Here is a 27014-nt window from a genome sequence, read left to right as displayed (position 1 = left end):
GTGTCCAAGGGATGCTCACCTTGGAAATCGATTGCTGAACTGGCAGGCGTCACAGTAATGATCTTCCACTCTGTTTGCACCCCACTTCCGCTCATCATCACTGGGGAACAATGATTCGCCTCTAGACTTAGTCTGGCCACCACATTTGCTGCACAAAATGTCATCCACCCAGTGAAAAAATTCTTCCTTAAACCAGTGTAAAAGCTCCAGCAAAAGAAAGTCCTCTTCACTTACATTAGTACCTGAGAAGTTGTAACAGAACCAAGTAAGATTTAAAGCACAAAAAACTAAAAACATCCATGTGCATTTTATCCTCAAATATGAAGCTGAAATGTATGAAAACAGAAGATGATCTAAAAGGTCTTCACAAATAGGATGCGGACAGAATTGTCAGTGTATTGTGAAGCAGGCTGAAATACAAGGACATAATCCACTGCACACTCAAAGCAGTGGGACTTTACTGCATCCTCTGGCCGACACCATGCTGAATACAACCACCTCTCAGGGAACTACTGACAGTTTGGAGTTGATCCTGAAGCACCTGGAAGGTAACAAAGTCTGATTTTGGAAAACATTTTTAAATGACTGCATTATATTTGTTATCAGGTATATTCACAAGTAAATATGAAACAATCACAGTTATTACAGGCAGAAATCACAGAATTCTGGACACCTTAAAAATCATCCTATTAGCTTTTCTATTAGTGCTTCAACTGTACAATATAATTCACCATCATTCAATATAATTCACAAAACACATAAAAGCACAATCATGTGTACTATCTATCTATCTATCTATCTATCTATCTATCTAAAACAACCCTAGCAAGTGAGCATGACATATATTATTATATCCACTTTATCAAATAAAAAGATCTCTCTCTCGACCATATTCAAGACAGTGGTATCTCTGGGAAAAAGGAGAGGGGAAAACAATCTCGGGACATATATGGGGATTCTCATTCCTATCTTTAATATTTTATTATTAAAAATAAAAAAACATATATGAAGGAGATATATGGCATAATGTTAAGATCTAATAAAGTCTGATGCTGGGCACAGGTGTTTGATCTGTTATACGCTATTCTTGTATTTATGTTTGATACGTTTCAAAATAAAAAAACTATAGAAGAAAAAAACACTACAGAGAATATTAAAAGGCCAAAATACATTATGTTCTTGAATGGGAAAACTCAAAGTTGTTAACTCTCCGCAAATTAACCTGTACTTTAATGCAATCAACTGAAATTACAAAATAATTTTTCATAAACTTTGATAAGCTAACTGCAAAATTCATGTGAAAGAGGAAAGGCACAAAATGATCAACACAACTTTAAGAATGAGATAAATTTGTCTATAGTACATCAAAACACATTATAAAATTCTAATAATTAAAATATTGTGATACTGATAAAGAATAGACAGAGATGAATGAAACAAAGCAAAGAGTCCTGAAAGATAGATTTCTAAGTGATACACAGTATTTAATAAAGTTAGCCTTTAAAGTAGTTCTAAGAGGATGGATTGTTCAACAAATGGTATTGGGACGAGTAGCTATCCAAATATCAGATCCCTACTACATTCATTCTAATACATATATATAAACACTATACACAGAGAGGGAATATTATAAAAGTAACAGTAGAAGTTTACGTTTATGACTTTGGTGTAGAAAACAAAACACAACTGTAAAAACAAAAACGGAAAAAATAATTTTCTCATTAAAATTTGTAACTTTTGAATTTCCAGATACACTGAATGAAATTAAAGAATACTGAGAGAAAAATGTAATGAGTCTAACAAAGAAAAGTATACAGAATATATTAAGAATGTCTATAAATCAGTAAGAATATTAACAGAACCCATTAGAAAAATTAGTAAAGCCCATAAAAGAAGTTCAATAATTTCATTAAGTTGAAACAAACACTCCCAGACACTTCTGGTATAAATTGGAAGGCAATTTGTTTGGCAGGGATCCACTGTAGTATAAAAGTATCACACAACCCTTGATACTTTTATATCTAACCCAGTGAAACATTCCTTCATGTAGGCAGGCATGCTTTACAAGGATCTTCACTGCAGCAGCCTTCAGAACAGGGAAATCTTGGTGTCCATCAGTGGGGAACTGTATAAATAACAGTGCATGCACACTACAGAGCACTAGGGGGAGGGAAAATGACTTCCAAGACATGTCAGTAAATGAAAATCACCACGGAGCTGAATATATGAGGATGATACACTTTATTAAACCCATGCAACTTTATTTATTTTTACAGATAACTATTTATGGGTGGAAATACACAGGAAAAGATATGAAAAGGAACACGTCACGTGGTAATAGCTGTTACCTGCAGAAGAGGAGGTAGAGGACTGACTGGCAGGGAGAGTTCAGCTTTTCCTGAACAACATGAAAGTTTCTCAACAAGGAGATATTCGTGAATGCTGGACTAAAAATGAACTTTAAGAACAACAGCACTCTCATCCTGTTTTCTCCAACAAGTCCCTACAGCAGAGTGATCTTTTTAAGAATGCAAGGTAGCCTGAGTCGACTGAAACCCTCCCATGGGTTTCCATCTCATTCAGAAATCAAGCCAAAGTCGCCACTCTCGTTCTTTCAGCTGGCCCCTGTGGTAGGCCGAAAAGTAGCTCCCCCAAAAGATGTCCACACTCTAACCCCTGGAGCCCGTGAATCCTACCAAAGAAGGCAAAAAAAAAAAAAAAAAAAAAAAAAAGCCTCTGCAGATATGATGCAGTAAGGATTCTGAGCCAGGGAGATTATCCTACGTACTAAACAGGGGCCCTAAATGCAATCACACGTGTCCTTTCAAGAGGGAAGCAGTGGGACACTTTACAGAGGGGAAGGTGACGCAGCGGCAGAGGAGCTGGGTGTGAAGATGCTGGTCTTCTGGACTGCAGTGGTGCAGCCACAAGCCAGACTGCAGGCAGCCCCCAGAAGCGGACAGGGGCAGGGAGAGCTTCTCCCCTCCAGCCCTGCCCACACCTTGACTTCGGCCCAGGGATACTGATTACGGACTTCCGGCTTCCGGAAGCTGTGAGACAGCACTCTCCTGCTGTTTCGAGGAGCCACGTTTGTGGTAATTTGCTACAGCAGCACAGGAAACTAATGTTTGCCTTTGCCTCTCTCAGCTTTCTGTCTTGCTCCTTCTGCTATGCCAGGTGCCCTCCTTCCATCCCCTAAACATGCCAAGCTCACTCCCACCCACGGAGCCTTTGCAGTTGCCAATGCCTCTACCAGAAAAGAAGTGTTCCTTCTTTCCTACTTGCATTAAAACGCCATTATCCTGCCCTTATATTTTCAAGTGTGAAAGGATATACAGTTGACCCTTGATCAATGCAGGGGTTATGGGTGCTGATCTCCCCCATGCAGTGGAAAATCCATGTATAACTTTACAGTCAACCCTCCATGGTCCCACATCCACGGATTCAACCAACCTTGGACCATGTAGTACTGTAGCATGTCGTTAGAGAAAAAAAATCTGCGTGTAAGCGGGCCCGCACAGTTCAAACTGTGTTGTTCAAGGGTCAACTGTATACACAATCTTAGAAGTTGCATTCTGATGTGATGAAATTATGGATGGCTTATCTTCCCCCTATTTCCTGAATTTTCTACATAAAACAGGTATTACTTTTATAATTAGAGGGAAAAAATGCCAGGGCAAACGTCAGCAGGGACATTGCTAACTATGTCTCCTCTGCAGGGCTCAGCACACACACAACATGACAGTAAGTACCTGCGAAACAGGCATGTATGTCAGGCATCACGTACAGGACCACAGTACTTTGAAATGGACAGAGCCTCCGTGACCACATGCTGATAAGCATCCTTGTTTTATAAATAGAAAAAAACCAAAAAACCCTGTTAATTCAAGAAGAGGAAGAACTGTTTCAAGGTCTCACAACAAACCTGTAGCTTAAGTAAGTTTGGGGAAAGGGCACTTCTCTGACCCTGAGATTTAACCCTAAGATTACAGAATGCTCCTCTCCCACACCTCACCACCACACCAACAGGACTCCGGTACAACAATAGGGGATGATTACAACTAAACCATCTGCAGGATGCAGACTTGAGCTAAGGAGGGGTCCTTAGGGAAGCCCACAGACAACAGAGGGACCCCAAGAACACCAGAGGAACGCAAAGCCCCTGACACTTACAGCAAACATTAAACATAATGTCGTTAACGGTGTCCAATTCCTAGTAAAATGGACATTTACACCCTTTCACAAAAGGCCTGTTCACCTCAGTTCCTATTACCCAATACATTGTATCCAACATTTAACAAAAAAATTACGAGGCATGCTAAAAGGCAAGGAAAAACCCGAAGGAAAGAAAAAAGTCTGAAGAGGTAAAGCAAAGCATTAGAACCACTCATATACGGCACAAATTTTGGAATTAGGGAAGTTAAAATTACTATGATTAATATGTTTGGGGCGCTAATGAGAAAGATAGACAACATGTGAGAACAATGTAAGCAGAAGGATGGAAACTCTAAAAAAATGCTAGAAGCCAAAAATGCTCTAACAGAGATAAAGAATGCCTTTCACGGGCTCATCAGTAGACTGGACACAGCCAAGGAAACAATCACTGAGCCTGAAGACAGGTCAACAGAAACATCCCAAACTGAAAATCAAAGAGGAAAAAAGAGAATAAAAACAAACAAAGGAACAAAACCCCTAGAACATCCAATTATGGTGGGAGAATTTAAAAAATGGACCAGAACATCTAACGATGGTGGGAAATGGTTGATAAATAAAGGTGGAATAGGATACCCTATTTTGGAATATCAGAAGGAAAAGAAAGAGAGAAAGGAGCAGAGGAGATACCTGAAGCAATAATGGCCAAGAATGTTCCAAAATTAATGAGGCACCAAACCACAGATCTGGGACGCTCAGAAAACACCAACCAGGGTAAGTACCAAGAAACCACACATATGCACATCATATGCAAACTGAAGAAAACTAAAAACAAAGAGAAAATCCTGAGTGAAGCTGGGGATGGAGGGGGAGGTGAGGGGCACAGGTGGGAGAAACCTAAAGAAGAATAAAGATAGAAATTACGGTAGACTTCTCATAAACAAGCAGGCAGCAGAGTGAACAGAAATTTAAAGTGTCATTGACAGAAAAAACCCCCACCAACCTATCCCAGGGATATTATCCTTCAACAGTGAAGGAGAAATAAAGACTTTCTGAGGCAGAGAAAAACTGAGGGACTTCACCTCTAGTATACCTGCCCTGAAAGAAACAGTAAAAGAAGTTCTTCGGGAAGAAGAAAAGTGATGGTCATAAACTCCGGCCTGCATACAGGAAGAGCATCAGGGGAAGAATGCATGAAGGTAACATAAAATCTGTTATTTTCCTCATTCTTACTTAGTCTAAAGAGTAACGGCTTAAATAATAACAATAGCAATGTACTGAGTGATTACAGTGTCTGGGTAAGTGAAATGAATGACAGCAGAGTCTCAAGGGATGGGAAGGAAGAATTGAGACATTCTGTTGAAACGTATCTGCACTACACACGAAGCAGCATAATGCTTTTGAAGGAGGGGGAGGGATAAATTGGGAGTCTGGGATTGACATACACACACCACTATATATAAAATGGATAAACAAGGACCTACTGTATAGCACAGGGAACTCTACTCAGTACTCTACAATAAGCTGCACGGGAAAAGAATCTGAAAAAGAATAGATACATGTATCTGTTTAAATCAATTTGCTGTACACCTGAAACTAACACAACATCATCAATCAAGTATACCAATATAAGATAATTTTTTTTTTATATTGGAAAAAAAATGTTTACTGTAAACTAGGGCAGCCACCAAAAAAATACTACAGAACCCCCTAGAAAGGACAGTATTAAGAAATGACTTAACAGATAAAAACCAATTACATAAAACTCAAAGTAAAAATGCTGAAGTTGGAAACATTTAACAACTAAAATCCTAAGACCATTAATGAAAATAACAAATAATTGTTGCTTGATGAATGTGGCAGGCACTGTTCTGAGCCATTTACATGTACTATCTCAGTTATCTCTTAAAATTATCATTCCTATTTTCAAATGAAGAAACTGAGGTAAGGAGATTAAACTACTTGCTCAGTAAGAGTCAGAGCTGAATTTATACCCAGGTAGCTGGCTTCTATATCCACACTCTTTATCAGTAACTGTCTATTAAAGGGAGTCAGTGGTCTAATCACATGAATTAATTTTGAGTAAGGTTTTTCTCCGATTCACATTAGAATCTTCTAATAATGCCATCATATATTCCATGGACTAAAGATCTACTATATCTGAAAAAAAATCATATATCAATGATTAAACTGCAAATACACATTCCAGTGTGCATGAGGTGTACGCAATAAAAAATTATACTACTGTACTCCTTAAAAATCCAAATAGAACTGGGTTACGTATTTACAATGTCAACAGCAAAAGGCACCATTTCAGCATTCCCATTTATTTAGCAATGATGCATATTTAGCAATGAATGGTTATGTAAAGCCACTACCTTTATCCAATTTTCTAGCTCTAGATAACTTTTCTTGTGATCTCCTTTTTAGTTCTTGGACTGGAATACAAGCCAGCACTTTCTCCTGGACAGCAAGGTTCTCATAGACCAGTACATGCTGAATGTTGGACTGAAGAGCTTTTAGAATGACTGAATCACCAGTAGTAACCTAACAGAAAGAAAATAATGAAATTAGCTTTTCTCCATATGCTATAAAAATAATAACACCGGTTCTATGTTAAACATGATAAAAACACACGGGTTCTATGATTTCACAGATAAAGAATGCATGGATTCATTGAAATATAATAGTTATACCCAAAACCTTTACAAAATTAGTATTAGGAGACAGCCACATCTGTATCACAGTCTAAGACATGTCTGTATTTTCATCTGAAAGTATGTTACTGAGGATATAAATATTTAGGCAGGGATATGCTGAACTCTTGACCACACACCTGGAACAAGACAGCACTCTAAGCAATGCATCTGACAGCTGTTTCCACTTCAAATCCCTGTAAACGACAATTTTTTTAGAACTTTATAGCACATTAGCTACCGAGGACTACTCTCAAGGGATCAGGAATTTGGAGGAATTCCTGAGAGGAAAGGCAGATGCAAATGGACTAAAGGAAGAAACAATGGCAATAGGCCCTCTAGAGAGAGTGGTTACAAAAACTAAGAAAAAGTTCTCAAAATAATCCCAAGGAGAGAGGAGCCTGAGGACCCGCAGAGCAGGAAGGGGCCTTGGAGTGAGCGTGAGGAAGGCTGCTGGGCTCCACGGGAGGAACAGCTAGACATTCTGGTCACCACTGTCAACAAAAAAGTGTGTCTCTGGGCAGTGAGGGCGGACGCTTAGACTTCTAAAAGGAAAGACGAGCGCCCCGGCTCAGAAGAGGCGCTGCTCAGGCAAAGCCCACCTGGCGGCATGTCCTGTCCCTCCCCACAGTGGCTGAAACCACATGCGGTATTCACAGATAGGCTAGCAGGGACTCCCAGACCCCTGTGAATCTCCAACAACCCGTATTGTTGAGAAGATGCACTAGAATCAACAGCAGAAGAAGGAACCTGTGGCAATGGCAGCAAATACAGAAGAAGACTAAAAAAAGTCTATCTTTAGAAGTGCAAGAGTACACTGGAGTCAGAGAAAGAAAACTATGGATCTAGGAAATTAAAAATGTAAACACTGAAATGTAGCACAGATGGTGTGTCAAACAGCAGAACAAACACAGCTAAGTGATCAATCAATTAGAAGACTGAGACATTTTCTGAGGATGCAGTACAAAAGAACAAATAGACACTGACACTGAGGATAAACCCCCAAACTTCCCAAATCCAGCTAACAGGAAGTCTAGAAAGTAGCGTAGAAAAAAATGGAAGAAAAAACTTCTCAAAGAAATAATGGAAAATCTCTGAGAGTTGAAGAAAGAGCCAGTGTGAATGGGAAAACAAAAACAAAAACTATACCAGGTATGTAATAGTGACATTTCATGACAGTAAAAAGGATTAAAAACAAAATACTAAGAGCCTTCAATGATATCAGACATCTCACTGGAAACAACGGAGTAAAATCTCTGAAATACTGAGAGAAAATGAGAACATACGACGCATACCCAGGCAAACTAATTACATAGAAGGGCAAAATAAACACATTTTCTGATATGTAACAATGCAGAAAATATATCACTCCCAAATCCTATTTTAAAAAATTATTAGAAAAGTTATTGTCCCCCCCAAATATAATATAGCCAAAGTAAATAAACAGAACACCAAGGAGTAGAACCTGGGATAAAAGAGCAGGAGCAAGTTAAATAAAAACCAAACACACTAGTTAAACTTAAGTTCCGATTGTTATAAATAATGATAATTGAAAAGCAAAATCTAAGAAAGGTGGCAGGGAAGGGAGAAGAGTAAATCCTTTCTGAGGTTCCTGTCTTGTTGTAAGATGTTGGTAGAAAAATATAAAGTAAATACCTGCATTAGAAATTTAAAGAGAATAATGAGAAGACTAAAAGGAGGATACTTAACTTCCTAATTTTTAGAGGGAAAATAATGGAAGAAAACTTGATCAATCTAAACAAAAATAGAAAAAGAAAAAAAAAAACAAGAAGGACACAGACAACACAAAATAAGTTGTTAGAAGTAAGTTCAAACATATTAGAATTACAGTAAATAGGAATGGATTAACCTGTTTATTAAAAGGCAGAGATAGATTAATTTAAAAAATAAAAACCATTACCAAATACTTACTGTAATGTCAGGCACTGTATCAAGCACTGGGCATGGGTGCACAAAACAGACATCATCGCTTTACAGTCTGAAGGGGAAGGCATTAAACAAGAAACAAGAGAATCTTCACATGAAGTTGACAAATGTTTGTGTGTAAATGTGTGTGTGCATATGTGTTAGATGATGGAAAAATAATGGAGACCAAACCAGACAAGGACATTATCCTCACAGAGTAGGGAGTCTGTGGATACAGAAACAAATATTGCTACAATGATGCTAATTTACTCAAATATTTAAGGAGCCTTTATTACCTGTTAGGTACGGGGGATATAATGGTTAGACAGTTTATTCATATGTACGGTAAGAGTTATAAAGCAAACACAGAGGACAGTGTAACTGTACAACTAGAATTCCCTGGAGAAATTATATTTGCAGTAAAATATGAAGGATGAGAAGCAGCTGGTAACCAGGGAAGGGAGAAGACCATTCCTGTCACAGGGAGCAACGTGTAGGTAGCCGGGGAGTCTGCACAGGGGGATACACTTAACATGCTGTTAAGGATCAGAGAGAAAGTCAGTGTGTCTGGAGCACAGAGCACCCAGGGGAAATGATGGTGCGAGACAGCTGAGCAAGAAGTTGGGCTGGGGAAGCATCTAGATCTTCCCTGTCTCTTTCCACTGTAATGGGAAGCTATTAAAGAAACCTAAGCAAGGGAGTAAAATGATCAGATTTGTGTTCTCTGAGTCTGACACCAGCTGTAGGGGGGAGAAGGCAGGCCTCAGAAGACTCACTGGGGGACCACTGCCGAACTCTGAGGGAGCGGAGGCTTAAAACAGCGTGGGGACAGAGGTGGGAGAATAGTGAATGGGTACGAAAAACATGTACGAAGTAGAATCAACAAATCCTAGTGACTGAACCGTGGGGTCAGGGGGCAGTTAGGAAAGTAGAAAAATATTTGGGAATGATTCACATATGAGCAACTGGGTCAATGGTTGAACCACTTATAATAGGAGAAACACCAGGAAATGGTCAACTGAGCTAAAAACTACGAACGGTCAAATAAAAATGAACTGAAAAAAGTCCATTAAGTTTAGCAGCATGGAGATCACTGATGATCTTAGTAATAAGTTTTGTAACAGTGTTAATAAGGAAAACAAGTTTTAAAAGACTCAGTGGTATAAGTGGTGTCCCGAAGTGGGCCAGGTGCCCCAAAGGAGCTGTACAAAGTGGTCCACTGGGATAGGGACAGAAAATATTACAACTTCTATTTATATTATTTTTTTGTCCAAAAAGTAAAGCAATTTATTATAATATTTAATATTTGGATCAGTGGTGGCTTCCTCCCAGGCTACAGAAGCCATCCTGAGGGAAGAAAGTCCCACAAAGTGGAGGGGTTCACAGTGGCACGCTCATTCCTACTTCTGCTCCCATGATGCTACCAACTTCTGCAGTTCAAATGTGCCTGGTTCAGTGGATTTACAGATTATACTATGCGGTTTTAACTAATTTAACCCTCAACCTGGCTTAAAAAAGATTTCCAAGACCTGTAGGCACTGAGGCTAATACTTACAATGTAAGCACATGTGGAGTGTTACAAGAAGAAAATGGCAGGGCTAACCCATCTATTATTTTAGTATGAGCCCCTTCAACAGCCATATTTTAATGCCAAAAAAAAAAAAATCACAATCTACTGAGATCTGACAAACAAAATGATCAAGAGTATTTAAAATAAGACATGTCTATGTTCTTGAAATGATATAGTGTTAATATGTTTTTTAAATTAAAAATGTTACTTATTTTCTAGCTCCTCTTTACATTGTTTTATAATGTATCGAGTACACTGACATACTAGTATATGTATATAATTTATAAACAAATAAATACACATTGAGAGGACATGCTCAGAAATGTTTTACTGACGGGGCACATGTTAGAATGAGGAGACCTGCAAGACAAGTACATGAGGAGTACAGATGCAGGGATGCGTACTGGGGATTCTCCCTGAAAGTTGCTGTGAAGAGGAAGTGAGAAATACAGGAATGCACGATCCAGGGATACTTGTGTGACGGCTTGTTTCTAAGAGCTACATGAGAGATTCATAAACGTTAATCTGCTTGGGAAGAATGCAGGTTTCCAAGCTCCCCCCTCTCTTTCTGGCTCAGCCTGTCTGGGGTTTGTCCGGGAATCTGCGTGTCCAGGTTATTCTGATGCCAATGGTCCAAGCTTAGATGAAAACTGGCCTAAAGCAAGGTTTCAATGCCACTGAGAAGAATCTCCAAGAAAAGGGGCAGGTCAAGACTGCACAGTCCACCTGCGATCCCACGGTGAACAGAGGAGAGGAACACAGGTACAGAGGACGGGCTGGCCTTTAGTAGGTGCAGACACATTTACTCTACTAACAGATGACAGAAGACATGGGGCAGACCTGAAGGTGGGAAACCCAGGGCATCCACAGCAGGAAGGAGTGTGCTTTTTACCAGAATTGACACAGAAACAAACAAACAAGCAAACAGGGATGTCTCCATTTTTACTTGAAAGAATTTCTATAAAGAGGAGACCCTTACGGTTTTTATTTATTTATTTATTTTTATACACAGATTTTCATTTACTGAGAGGGTAAGAACTCATCCAAAGAATTTTTATTTTCATTTTTCACTCTGGAAATTATCTCCTTCACTGTGGTTTTTAATGGCACTCAAACAATCTTGAAGAATAAAGTTTATTTTCTTTGCCTTATTTCTTTAAATACTCATTAGCACAGTGCCAAAAAAACTAATTCATAAAAATAGAAGTTTGCTGATTGCATGGCCATTATAGCAGCTGGGTAACCATGTAGATGAGGCAACAGTTAATTGCTTAAGAGTTAAAAGTTATTTGGAATACAAATGGGAGTTTAAAATGTGAAATCTGTTTTAGAGCAAAAAAGATTTTTTTCTTCACTAATCATACCTGGATTCCAATTATTTGGTTTCTAATGTGAGATATTTAAGACTCTTTATAAGAAAACAAGTACAATGTGTATTTTTGTCAAATCACACAAAATAGAAGCAGTGATAGAAGCAGTGGAATTTGGATCAGCAAATTTACTTCTTTAGTAAAGGACAAGGCTTCTCAAGCCCACCAGCCCTCTTTCTACCTTTTTACAACCCTTTGCTTCAATGGCTTTTAAATTTAGAACCTGTTTTCTTAACATAAAAGTTATGTTTAATAAATTTTTAATGACAGTTTTAATCAACTTGTGACTTCAATAAACATTTCTTACAAAAACCGCTTTATTCTATTTGTAACAGTAATAAATGTTGCAGAAAGTTTTCAGGAAATACTGAATGGTATAAATAATGTGAAATCACTATAATTTCACCACTCAGAGAAAATTATAGCTAAGATATCTGTGTACAGCTTTCCAGACCTTTTAAAAATGAACATATTTATGTATGTGTGTTTTTAATAAGAAAAATGGAAATACACACAACATATGTTGTTTAATTTTGGAATTCTTAGTTTACCTTTTTTTCACCACATAATTGTCTTCATGTCAAAATATACCACATCATCATTTCTAAAGGATATTAAGAATGCCAATGTAAATATGTGTCATAATTGTCTGTTGAAAGTATGTAAATATATGTTACTTTTAAGAATGGTTCACGAACAAGAAATTGAACATTTAAATCTTGTGTCCAAGGGAGACGAGGAGGAGATTTCTCCTCTTACAAAGTCTGCATATAGATCCAGACTAAGAAGTTGTCTTATGAGATTTAAATAGTTTAAAAATCGACTAACTCAGAGGTGCACAGCCAGGGGAAGAAGACACCAGGGCAGCCAGGTGGCTGAACCCGAGTGCTCTTCATGCTGGGCTCCTACCGTTTTAAGTCTGCATTTGAAGGTTCTGCAATTCGGACTTAACTCTTTAACATCTTCAAGATGGAACAAATTTGACTTTGATGTGGAGACTAGAGAAGGGCTTTGCATACAATAAGCAGAATTGGTGTCAATTTAAAATTATAAACAGAACAGAGAGGAGACAAGATGGTGGAGCAGAGGGACCTGAGCTCATCTCCTCTCAGGAAAACAGCAAAATAACAACTAACTGCTGAACAATCATGGATGAAAAAGACTGGAACCTACCAAAAAAGATATTCTACACCCAAAGACAAAGAAGAAGCCACAGTGAGACGGTAGGAGGGGCGCTTTCGCTGTGTAATCGAATCCCACACCCACCAGGTGGGCAACCCACAAACTGGAAAATAATTATTTCGCAGAGGTTCTCCCACAGGAGTGAGACTTCTGAGCCCCATGTCAGGCTCCCCAGCCTGGGGGTCTCACATCAGGAGGAGGAGCCCCCAGAGCCTTTGGCTTTGAAGGCCAGCAGGGCTTGAGCGCAGGAGCTCCACAGGACTGGGGGAAACAGAGAATCTGCTCTTGGAGGGCGCACACAAGGCTTCACATACGCTGGGACCCAGGGCAAAGCAGTGACATCATATCAGCCTGGGCCAGACCTACCTGTGGGTCTAGGAGGGTCTCCTGGGGAGGCGGGGGTCAGCTGTGGCTCATGTAGGCTCCAGTGCTGGGACACCTCAGTCAAAGCAACCAACAGGGTGGGAACACAGCCCCACCCATGAGCAGACAGGCTGCCTAAAGACGTCCTGAGCACACAGACACCTCTAAACACACCCCTTGACATGGCCCTGCCCATCAGAGGGACAAGACCCAGCTCCACCCACCAGTGGCCAGGCACCAGTCCCTCCCACCAGGAAGCCTGCACAAGCCCCTGGACCAACCTTACCCACCACGGGGCAGACACCACAACCAAGAATTACAGTCCTACAGCCTGAGAAACAGAGACCACAAACACAGCAAGTTAGACAAATTGAAACGGCAGAGAAATATGTTTCAGATGAATGAACAAGATAAAACACCAGAAGAACAACTAAGTGAGGTGGAAATACGCAATCTGCCTGAAAAAGAATTCAGAGTAATGGTAAAGATGACCCAAGATCTTGGAAAAAGAATGGAGGCACAGACTGAGACGATACAAGAAATATTTAACAAAGAGCTAGAAGATTTAAAGAACAGAGATGAATAATACAATAACTGAAGTGAAAAATACACTAAAAGGAATCAATAGCAGAATAAATGAGGCAAAAGAACGAATAAGTTAGATGGAAGACAAATTGGTGGAAATCACTGCTGTGGAACAGAATAAAGAAAAGAGAATGAAAAGAAATGAAGACAGTCTTGGAGACCTCTGGGACAACATTAAACACAGCAACATTCGCATTATAGTGGTCCCAGAAGAAGAGAGAGAGAAAGACCCTGAGAAAATATTTGAAGAGATTATAGCGGAAAACTTCCCTAACGTGAGAAAGGAAACACTCACTCAAGTCCAGGAAGTGCAGAGAGTCCCATACAGGATAAACTCAAGGAGGAACACGCCAAAACACATACTAATCAAACTTACAAAAATTAAAGACAAAGAAAAAATATTATAAGCAACAAGGAAAAAGCAACAAATAACATACAAGGGAATCCCCATAAAGTTATCAGCTGATTTTTTTCAGCAGAAACTCTGCAGGCCAGAAGGGAGTGGCAGGATATATTTAAAGTGAGGAAAGGGAAAAACCTACAACCAAGAATGCTCTACCCATCAAGCCTCTCATTTAGACTCGATGAAGAAAGCAAAAGCTTTACCGACAAGCAAAAGCTAAGAGAATTCAGCACCACCAAAAGAGCTTTACAAAAAATCTTTAAAAAACTACTCTAGGCAGAAAAGAAAAGACCACAACTAGAATCAAGAAAATTACATATGGGAAAGCTCACCATTAAAGGCAAACATAGAGTAAAGGTAGGAAATCATCCACACACAAATATGATATCAAACCCAGCAATTGTGAGAAGAGGAGAGTACACATGCAAGATATTGGAAGTGCGTTGGAAATTAAAAGACCAGCGACTTAAAACAATCGTGTTTGTATACAGATTGCTATATCAAAACCTCATGGTAACAGCAAACTAAAAATCTACAATAGATACACACACAAAAAAGAAAAAGCAATCCAAACAACACTAATGACAGGCATCAAATCACAAGAGAAGTGAACAAAAGAGGAAGGGAAGGAAAAAAACCTACAAAAACAAATCCAAAACAATTAACAAGATGGCAATAAGAACATACATACTGATAATTACCTTAAATGTAAATGCATTAAATGCTCCAACCAAAAAACAGACTGGCTGAATGGATACAAAAACAAAACCCATATATATGCTGTCTACAAGAGACCCAACTTCAGATCTAAGGACACATACAGACAAAGTGAGGGGATGGAAAAAGATATTCCATGCAAATGGAAATCAAAAGAAAGCTGGAGTAGCAATACTCATATCAGACAAAATAAACTTTAAAATAAAGAGTGTTACAAGAGATAAGGAAGGACACTACATAATGATCAAGTAAATATATATGCACCCAACACAGGAGCACCTCAATACATAAGGCAAATCCTAACAGCCACAAAAGGAGAAATCAACAGTAACACAGTAATAGTGGGGGTTTTAACACCCCTCTTACAGCAATGGACAGACCATCCAGACAGAAAATAAGGAAACACAGGCCTTAAATGACACATTAGACCAATGGACTTAATTGATACTTATAGAGCATTCCATTCAAAAGCAGCAGAATACACATTCTTCTCAAATGCACATGGAACATTCTCCAGGATAGATCACATGCTGGGTCACAAAGCACACCTCGGCAAATTTAAGAAAACTGAAATCATATCAAGCATCTTTTCCGACCACAACACTATGAGATTAGAAATCAACTATGAGAAAAAAACTAAAAAAACACATACATGTGGAAGCTAAACAATATGTTACTAAACAACCAATGGATCAATGAAGAAATCAAAGAAGAAATCGAAAAATAACTAGAGACAAATGAAAATGAAACACAACGATTCAAAACCTGTGGGACCTGGCAAAAGCAGTTCTAAGAGGGAAGTTTACAGTAATACAATCTTACCTCAGGAAACAAAAAAATTTCAAAGAAACAACCTAACCTTACACCTAAAGCAACTAGAGAAAGAAGAACATACAAAACCCAAAGTTAGTAGAAGAAAAGAAATCATTAAGTTCAGAGAAGAAATTAATGAAATAGAGATGAAGAAAACAACATAAAATGTCAATGAAAGTAACAGCTGGTTCTTTGAAAAGATAAACAGAATCGATAAACCTTTAGCCAGACTCGTGAAGGAAAAAAAGGGAAAGGGCTCAATCAACAAAATTAGAAATGAAAAAGAAGTTACAACTGACACCACAGAAATACAAAGGATCATAAGAGACTACTACAAGCAACTCTATGCCAATAAAATGAACAACCTAGAAGAAATGGACAAATTCTTAGACAGGAACAATCTTCCAAGAGTGAACCAGGAAGAAATAGAAAATATGAACAGACCAATCACAAGCACTGAAATTGAAACTGTGATTAAAAATCTTCCAACAAACAAAAGTCCAGTACCAGATGGCTTCACAGGCAAACTCTATCAAACATTTAGAGAGGAGTTAACACCTGTCCTTCTGAAACTATTCCAAAAAATTGCAGAGGAAGGAACACTGCCAAACTCATTCTATGAGGCCACAATCACCCTGATACCCAAACCAGACAAAGACACCACCAGAAAAATTAAATTACAGGCCAGCATCTCTAATGAACATAGATGCAAAAATTCTTAACAAAATGCTAGCAAACCAAATCCAACAACACATTAAAAGAAGCGTACACCATGATCAAGTGTGATTTATCCCAGGAGTGCAAGGATTCTTCAATATCTGCAAACCAATTAGTGTGATACACCATATCAACAAATTGAAGAATAAAATCCATATGATCATCTCAATAGATGCAGAAAAAGCTTTTGACAAAATTCAACACCCATTTATGATAAAAACTCTCCACAAAGTGGGCACAGAGGGAAACTACCTCAACATAATAAAGGCCATATATGACAAACCTACAGCTAACATCATACTCAACAGTGAAAGGCTGAAAGCATTTACTCTAAGATCAGGAACGAGACAAGGATGTCCACTCTTGCCACTGTTATTTAACATAGTTTTGGAAGTCCTAGCCACAGCAATCAGACAAAAAAAAAGAAATAAAAGGAATCCAAATTGGAAAAGAAGAAGTAAAACTGTCACTGTTTGAAGATGACAAGATTGTATACATAGAAAATTCTAAAGATGCCACCAGAAAACTACTAGAGCTCATCAATTAGTTCAGTAAAGTTGCACGATACAAAGTTAATACACAGAAATCTGTTGTTTCTATACACTAACAGTGAAAGATCAGAAAGAGCAATTAAACAAACAATCCCATATACCATCACATCAAAAAAAATAAAATACCTAGGAATAAACTTACCTAAGGAGGCAAAAGACCTGTACTCAGAAAACTATAAGATACTGATGAAAGAAGTTGAAGATGACACAGATGGAAAGACATACTATGTTCTTGGATTGGAAAAGTCAATATTGTCAAAGTGACTATACTAACCAAGGCAATCTATAGATTCAATGTAATCCCTATCATACTATCAATGGCGTTTTTCATAGAACTAGAACAAAAAAAATCTTAAAATTTGTATGGAGACACAAAGACCCCAAATAGCCAAAACAATCCTGAGAAAGAAAAACAGAGCTGGAGGAATCAGGCTCCCTAACTTCAGACTATACTACAAAGCTCCAGTCATCAAAACAGTATAGTACAGGCACAAAAACAGAAATATAGATCAATGGAACTGGATAGAAAGCCCAGAAATAAACCCATGCAACTATGGTCAATTAATCTATGACAATGGAGGCAAGAATATACAATGGAGAAAAGACAGCCTCTTCAACAAGCTGTGCTGGGAAAACTGGACAGCTACATGTAAAAGAATGAAATTACAACATTCTTTAACATCATACACAAAAGTAATGTTAAATGGATTGAAGGCCTAAATGTAAGACCGGATATTATAAAACTCGTGAGGAAAACATAGGCAGAATGTTGTCTGATATAAATTGCAGAAATATCTTTTTGGATCTGTCTCCTAGAGTAATGAAAATAAAAAGAAAATAAACAAATGGGACCTAATTAAACTTAAAAGCTTTTGCACAGCAAAGGAAACCATAAACAAAATTAAAAGACAACCCACAGAATGGGAGAAAATATTTGCAAATGAAGCAGCTGACAAGGGATTAGTCTCCAAAATACACAAATAGCTCATGCAGCTCAATGTCAAAAAGAAAAAACCAAAAAACCCACCACAATCAAAAACTGTGCAGAAGCCCTAAACAGACAGTTCTCTAAAGAAGACATACAGATGGCCAAAAAGCACATGGAAAGATCCTCAACATCGCTAATTATTAGAGGAATGCAAATCAAAACTACAACGAGGTATCACCTCACACCGGTCAGAATGGCCATCATCAAAAAGTCTACAAACAATAAATGCTGGAGAGGGTGTGGAGAAAAGATAACCCTCCTACACTGTTGGTGGGAATGTAAATTGGTACAATTACTATGGAGAACAGTATGGAGGTTCCTTAAAAAACTAAAAATAGAACTAACATATGACCCAGCAATCCCACATCCTAGGCATATATCCAGAGAGAACCATAACTCGAAAAGATACATGCACCCCAATGTTCATTGCAGCACTGTTTACAATTCCCAGGACATGGAAACAACCAATATATCTATCAACAGATGAATGAATGAAGATGTGATGTGTACACACACACACACACACACACACACACACATACACACACACACACTGGAATACCACTCAGACACAATAAAGAATGAAATAATGCCATTTGCAGCAACATGGATGGACCTAGAGAGGATCAAGTAAGTCAGACAGAGAAAGACAAATATCATATGATATCACTTCTATGTGGAATCTAAAAAGATGATACAAATGAACCTATTTACAAAACAGAAACAGACTCACAGACTTCAAAAACAAACATGGTTACCAAAGGGGAAAGGTCTAGGAGAGGGATAAATTAGGAGTTTGGGATTAACATATACACACTACTATATATAAAACACGTAATCAACAAGGACCTACTATATAGTACAGGGAACTCTACTCAATGTTCTATAATAACCTATATGGGAAAAGAACCTAAAAAAGAATTGATACATGTATACGTATAACTGAACCACTTCACTACACACCCGAAACTAACACAACACTGTAAATCAACTATACTCCAATATAAAATAAAAGTTAAATTTAAAACAATAAAAAATCTTCATTTAAAAAAATCAACTAATTTTGTTATTTATCATTATTTAATATTATTTTTATAATTTCACTAATATAATCTCAAATGATAATTCTTTTAAACATATACACATATAGTCATATACACAATGGGCAATAATTTCTAGAGTCATAAAAGTGTTGATGCAAAGCCCTCAACAACTTCATACACATTCTAAAAGCAGTCACATATCAAATAAAAGCATACGTTAGACTGTGCAATAACTGCCAACGACTTATTTTAAGCAAATCATACTTCAAGAGTCACATGCTTTCAACCTAGAAAAAGTTGCAAAATTGGAAACAATGCTTCTAACACTCTGAGGCTCAGTCTCTGAAAAACTGTCTTTGCTGTTTTGAACCTGCTTTTGGAAGGCAAAGGGCATAAAAATATATAAAGGGTTATCAGGAAGTTATTTCATATAAGAACACTAAATACTCAGCATGTATAACCAGCAAATTTAAGAAATCAGTTTGGTCATTAGGAAAATACAAATTAAAGCCACAATGAGATACTACTTAACATCGACTAAAATGGCTATAATAAAAAAGACATTAACAATTATCAATGAGAATACTGAGAAATCGGAACCTTCACACTCTGCTGGTTAGAATGTAAAAAGGTGCAACAGCTCTGGAAACCAGCTTGCAATTTCTTTTTTTTTTTTTTTTTTTGCTGTACGCGGGCCTCTCCCTGTTGTGGCCTCTCCCGTTGCAGAGCACAGGCTCTGGACGCACAGACTCAGCGGCCATGGCTCACGGGCCCAGCCGCTCTGTGGCATGTGGGATCTTCCCAGACCGGGGCATGAACCCGTGTCCCCTGCATCGGCAGGCAGACTCTCAACCACTGCGCCACCAGGGAAGCCCAGCTTGCAATTTCTTAAAGCAATAAACATAAACTTGTCATACAACCCAGTGGTTCCACTTCTAGGAATCTACCCAAGAGAAATGAAAACATCTGCCCACACAAAGCCTGGTATGTGGACATTCATAGCAGCATTGTCCATAACAAGCAAACATGGCAAACCCAAATGTCCGCCATGTAATGCTATCCAGAAATAAAAAGGAAAAAAATACTAATACATCCTGCAATATGGATAAACCTCAAAAACATACAAAGTAAAAGAAGCCAGAAGCAAAAGACTATGTAGTGTATCATTCATTTACATAAAATATCCAGAAAAAGCAGCAAAATAAATTTCTAACTACATCACCCTTTATTGAGCACCGGTATATTCCAGTACTTTATATCTTAAGGGAAAAACTTACTGGCAACTTCAACATCAATGACTATCACCTTGTCTTATATTTCCAAATTTTACTTGATACAGTTTCAACCAAAGAAATATATTAGGTGTGACACTCAACAGTGCTCAGGATTTGTCTAGTTTATATGCAGTTACATGCTTTGTTAATCTCTCTCCTGCTGCTTTACTTGGTCCATTTTAATTCTCAATATCCCCACTCAAAATGAGAAAGGGAAGAGAACATAATTGTCAAACTCTGTAATACAGCAATTAATGGTGATAAAAGCTTAAATAACAAAATACTTTTTAAAAATGTGTACTTCAGTGATCCATGGAACCAGGAGTTGGCTATAAAAAACAAGATTCATTCTAATTTCTCCCAACTCCCTTAAGGAATACAGAAAAAGATACTTTGTCCCAGGGACTCAAGAAGTTAAGAGTTAATATACAGTAGCCTTCTAAGAGCATATGTGTTTGCGAAAGTTTGTTTTCTTCTAAACTCTAAATTCGTTTTGACAATAGGATGACAATTTGTTTTTAGTGTAGTATCCAGGCCCTTTCTGGTAAGTAATTAAAGACCTCAAACTATAACCGAGGGGCTTCCCTGGTGGTGTAGTGGTTAAGAATCCGCCTGCCAATGCAGGGGACACGGGTTCATTGTGGTGGCTTCTCTTGTTGCGGAGCACGGGCTCTAGGCGCACGGGCTTCAGTAGCTGTGACATGCGGGCTTCTGTAGTTGTGGATCGCAGGCTCAGTAGTTGTGGCTCGTGGGCTCCAGAGCGCAGGCTCAGTAGTTGTGGCGCGCGGGCTTAGGTGCTCCATGGCATGTGGGATCTTCCCGGACCAGGGCTCGAATCCGTGTCCCCTGCATTGGCAGGCGATTCTTAACCACTGCGCCACCAGGGAAGCCCCTGTATCAGCCTTAACTGCAAAACTGATGAAGACCTGTTACCCAGAGGTGTAATGACATGCTTTAATCCTGTACATGAGTCCTGTATAAGGTACGTTAACACATACCCATAGAAGTATGTAACTCATAAGTAAATAGACACTTATTGGGTTATGCAGTCAACATTTTATCACTGGTAAGATGTACAATCAAAAAAGAGTGGAAACCAGTGTCCTAAGGACTGGACTGGCTAGGGTTACTATTCTGTCCCAATAGAGTTAAGTAGTCCCACTTTTCTGTTACTCTGTGGTAACTTTGTTCTGAATGAAGCAGCTGAGATACTTTACAGAAAGAATTACTGTTACCAAGAGCAAACCTTTAAGTCCTTTACAGTTTATTAAGCTTTCACATATGCTCTTATCTGATGCCCACGGCCACTTAATATCATTACTAGTTGATCCAATAGTATCCAGTAACAGTTTCTTGGAAGCATTCATAAACAACAGCTGTGTTTATTAGTATAAACAAACATTAGCTCTGAAGCTAATGAGAGGAGAAATATTTTAAAGACTTAAACATTAACCTAAGTCAACTGAGGCACAAAAGAATATGTTTTAGAAGAGTTAACCCTCCACAAAAATCTGGGAAACCACTCATCAAGAATTATTATTCAGGGGCTTCCCTGGTAGCACATGGTTAAGAATCCGCCTGCCAATGCAGGGGACACGGGTTCGAGCCCTGGTCTGGGAAGATCCCACATGCCACGGAGCAACTAAGTCCGTGCGCCACAACTACTGAGCCTGCGCTCTAGAGCCCGTGAGCCACAACTACTGAAGCCCACGTGCCACAACTACTTAAGCCCACGTGCCACAACTACTGAAGCCCGTGCACCTACAGCCCGTGCTCCACAACGAGAAGCCTCTGCATTGCAAGGAAGAGTAGCCCCCGTTCTCCACAACTAGAGAAAGCCCACATGCAGCAATGAAGACCCAACGCAGCCAATAAATAAATGAATGAATAAATAAATAAATAAATAATAATTATTCAAAAGGACAGACACTCTCTCTTCCCCTGCCAGCCCCTACCACCTTCAATTCTTTATTTTTTAAAGACAAGCTTAGGGTATTCCCAGCCTACACTAAGGAATGACTGCCCATCATCTGACTACCAGGGAGGTTAGGTTAAAGGCTCTCCAATTGTTCAGCTGGAGAAAATTAAGGGTAGATTTAACAACTGACTCTAGATGTAGAGTTCCAGTGTATGGAGGAGAGCAACCAGGTGTTTCACCAAAATTAAAAGAGGACATGAGTTTAAGCTGCCTACTGATAAAATTACTATAGAAAAGCCATGAAAATTTTTCTGACAGTGAAAATTTAGGAGTAAAATGCTTAAGGACCTTTATTAAAAGGGATTTTTTGGTAAACAGGATAATTTCCTATTAAATAAGGTCATTTAAGTATACCGAGAATGCCTGTTAGACATCAGTAATTTGACTTCAGTTCTTCGGAAGTATATATGTATATGCTAGCACCACTATCAGTAAATTAATGATTATTTACCTTAAGCCTAAAGAAGCCCATTTTTTATTGAATTGAGGTGCTGATAATGGTAGGTTGTTGGAATTAATAATTCCATGGTAAAAAAAAAATAATAATTCCATGGTAGACAGCAGCAGGTATTACATCAGAAGTGTCAAAGCAATAGAGGAAATCTAACTTGATGGCCACACATCTGTCTAGCAAGTCCTTTACTTTTTCTAGGTTAAAGACATACGCTAATCTGTGCAACTGGTTTAAGTGCCACGGCAACAGGTACATTTACAAACGATAAATTAAATAAAACCCTGGCTGCCTCAGAAACAATAAGTCACAAGTTAACATTTAAAAGTCCAAATAAAAGACAGCCATTTCCCCACTTTTGTTACAGATCTGACAATTGTTTAAAAGAGCTCAGGAAATCTGAATGTATTAGAACTATAAGAACCAACAATGACTGAGACATAAATTCTGGAATAAGTCCTATTTTAAAGCTTCTGCTATATCAACACTTTGAAAGGAGCAGTCAAGGAAAGTTTAATCCTAACATTACCATTGGAGCGGACGGTGGATTTGATGACTGCCCTTCACTGTTCCCTGGATGCTGGGTTAACCCATTAGGACTGGAAGGCTGTGCTGTAGGAAGCTGGGTGCTGGCTGCAAGTTGCTGAGATAATTCTGCTTTGTGGCTCTTATCTGATCCATCCAATCTGCTACTTCTCTCTATGGCAATCAGGTCACGAATTTTTTGCAGCTGCTCCACTGAAGCTTTTTTAGGGAAGATAAGATGGGTTTCTCCCTGGAATTTATAAAATTAGGGAAAATTTTAACCTTTGCTTTATACTGACAGTCATTCTTACACAGTATATATAAAATGGAGCCAATACTACAGAACACATCATATTTTAACAATCTTTCCCTTTTCTTACCATTTTGGCACTTTTTAAAAAAATACAGGCAAAGGTATACTAGAAAATTAAGAAAATATGTCTCCTTAGCATAAAATGTTTAGCCTGTTTTATTCGTTCAAAAGACCTTCAGAAAAATACTTTACCTTTTAGAAACACTGTAATGAGTCAGAAAGCCTCCTAAGAGATGCAAAAATGAACATTCCTATCTCCTCTGCAATAGTATATGATACAACTATTCTCCATGAAATTCCCTATGAAATAATGATACTATAGATACAGCCATTCAAAATGATCACTGGTCACATAAAACCAGTAAGAAGTTATATAACAACCTTTGAATCTTCTAAACTCAAGTCTTTAAGAATAGCTACATGACTAGAAGTCTGTGTATGGAGTTCACTAATTCTTCCAAGATAACAAAAATTACATCCTGAGGGTCAATTCAAAACTATGGAAAAACTATTGCTATTTAGTAATACAAAGGTGGTCCAAACAAAAACAGACCATCAAACAATAAAAATCTGATTCTTTAAGAAGTGATTCATTTAATGAATCCACATAATATAATCAGAGCGCTCTGAGGTACAGTAAACATTACAACAAAGCTCACAATGTAAAATAGTAAATTACAAAACAAACAAAAAAGTGAAATGAAAATATATTCCATCAAGGTTTAAGGGTTGAGAAGCAACAATGCTAAAACAGTAATTCCACCAACTGCAACTGAGATAACACAGTTGTTATAATATGCAGTGGACCAACCTGTAGATTGTGAGCATTTAAATTCAACTCCACAACTGAGAATGACCTTATTTCCCTGGTGATGGCAGATCTACAGGAATCAACTGACCAAGATATTACTCCATCACGACATGAAAATCAATTCCACGTGAATCCTTTTGAAAAAGCTGGAAGAGGCCAGCAATCTCCATGTATTACCCAAAACAGCTGTAAAAAAGACTACTACCATTTACTACATTTATGTGTTTCTAGGTACTGTGCTAAAAAGCACTTTACCCACATTATCTGAAGAATTCTTAACAACCACCTTGAAAGGTAGGTATTGGGTTTATCCCCGCTTTTCATATGGAAATATGAAGGCTCAGAGAAGTTAAATAACCTACCTGCCTGACGCTACCAACCGTCAGAGCAAGGATTCAAACTGCATGACCTTAATCGCTATGCTATAACTGATTCCACCTGAGACTGAACAGAGATCAAAACCCACAAGCCTGTACAAATAGCTTGAAGGGTTGAGCAAAAAGCATTTCTACAGTTGTGATGATTACATACACGATGATTGGCACAAACTGGAACGCAGTGAATTTTCCAACAGGAGAAAGGAACCACTTCCTATCTATGATGAGCTCTGGGAAGAGAAACCAGACTCCTGGGTTAAAACCAAGCATGGAGGCCTCTGATCTCACACTGTGAATGGAGTGGCACTGAGGAAGGTACACGACACCGTGGCCAGAGGCATGAGAGCCTGACAGCCATGTGGGTCTGCCTGGTCCACACCCCAGAGAGGGCACCGGTGAGACAGAGGCTGCTCCCTTCCCTTCCATCTTTTCAGGACCAGTCCTAAAAGAATGTATGATTATGACTGAAGTGTCTGTACGAAAAGGTTTAATCGACAGCACTGTATTTTCATAAAAGGACAAAACTGCAGGCTTAATGCACTAGACCCAATAACACTTTAAGAAACCAACGAGGATTCTAGTATTTAACAAAATCTAAGTTTCTCAACGCATTCTTGGTGAGACAGTTCTCACTGCCAGATGCGAGTCAACCCCGTCCCTGCTCGCTAAATGCTGGTGACATCTTCCAGTCACCAAGACAACCAAAACTACGGCCCTCGAGGCCCTATCCTCCGCGAGGGTGGGGGCAGCTCCCAGCAAGAACTACTCCACTAAGCCAGCCTGACGGGTCACACGACCATTTGAATTCCAATCTTTCTCAACCTCCTCCTCAGAATTTTCATAAACAAGAATGCAGCCTCAGGGACAAGTGGGCGCAAAGGTGTCCAGGATTTTAATGTGTAACTGAAAATTTCAGGATAGGTCTTGGATTCCTACTTCATCTCAAAGCCCACCAAGTTTCTTTCTGGTGGTAGAGTTCAGTCTCAGCTCCGTTGGCTAACACTGATAAAACATTTACTTCCTACCGTGTGAAGTCCAAAGCCAGCCAGAAACTCTAAGTATAAATTAGTCTTAAAGCATGATCATCTTTTCTGAAATTGTGACTCTACTTGCATCAAATACTACTGCAAGGCTCAATCTGGCTTGTTACCTGACACTGGCGTGACCAACTTACAAGTTTGCCTGGGACTGAGGGGTTTTCTGCGGGGCTGGACTTTCACTGCTAAAACCAGGACAGTCCCTGGCAAACTAGAGCGGTTGGTCATCCCTCCTGGCACTCAAGTATTTGATGAATGAAAGATAAATATGATTCCACCGAATCTGTGACACTTCAACAATGAGAAACAATGAGAAACTGAAACACTTCAACAGTCTCCAGTTGTCATTTACTTAATTTTCCTGTCATTTGACTCTCAAAAATCTGCATTGCCTTGAACAAATTCATCAATGTTCTCAATTTTCCCATCTATAGTTTTAAATTCTTTAGGTTCAGATGTCTGTGCGCAACTACAAGCAGATGACACCATAATTTATACCTCCACCCTGGCCTCTCCTTTTGAATCATCAAAGACTCATATATCCAACTCTCTCCTTGACACCTCTACTTGAATATTTAACAGTATATCAGTTATAATTATCCAAAAGACGGGTCGTTTTTTCTCCCCTGATACCTGCTACTCTCCAAGATTTTTCAACCTTGATGAATAGTACTCCCATCCACTCAGTCGCTCAAACCAAAACCCAGACGTCACCCTGATTCCTTCCTTTCCCTTACATTCCACATCTAGTTCATCGGCAAGTCCCACAGACTGCTTCAAAAAGAAATCCTGGATCCCACTACTCCCCCATCTCCACTGCTGTCGGTCTTTACTTCCACAAATATTTACTGGGTGCCCACCTGCTCTGCTCCTTTCCCAGCAGCCAGCACATGGGGAGCAACACAGACACAAAGCCTGTCCTCATGGAATCTAGACAAACCACTACCATTTCTCATTGAGACTAACGTGATAAGCTTTATAACCGGCCTCCCTGCTTTACCCCTTGCCCCCATCCAGAACATCCAGGATATTCTCTTTCCAACAGCCAGAGCAATCTTCAAAAATACTCTTCCCTGCTTAAAACCTTTCATTGGCTTCCCATCCCACTCGTCATAAAGTCCAATCTTTACCGCAGTTCCCCAAACCCCAGGCCTGCCTCTGTGGCCACTTTC

General features: G+C 38.8%; 1 protein-coding gene across 3 annotated transcripts in view; it reads right to left on the bottom strand.

Moving 5' to 3' along the window:
* Positions 1-27014, bottom strand: part of NGLY1 (N-glycanase 1) — a 63111-nt gene that overhangs the window by 20260 nt on the left and 15837 nt on the right. For all 3 annotated transcript variants that reach the window (XM_060149502.1, XM_060149504.1, XM_060149503.1), the window contains exons 3-5: positions 23309-23554; positions 6531-6699; positions 20-242 (exon numbers count right to left, since the gene is read on the bottom strand). In XM_060149502.1, the coding sequence (XP_060005485.1) occupies positions 20-242; positions 6531-6699; positions 23309-23554 (638 nt within the window). The remainder of the gene's footprint in view (positions 1-19; positions 243-6530; positions 6700-23308; positions 23555-27014) is intronic.

This window comes from Lagenorhynchus albirostris, chromosome 5, assembly GCF_949774975.1.
Source record: "Lagenorhynchus albirostris chromosome 5, mLagAlb1.1, whole genome shotgun sequence".
Classification (NCBI taxonomy): domain Eukaryota; kingdom Metazoa; phylum Chordata; class Mammalia; order Artiodactyla; family Delphinidae; genus Lagenorhynchus; species Lagenorhynchus albirostris.
This window is presented reverse-complemented; position numbering and strand designations above follow the sequence as displayed.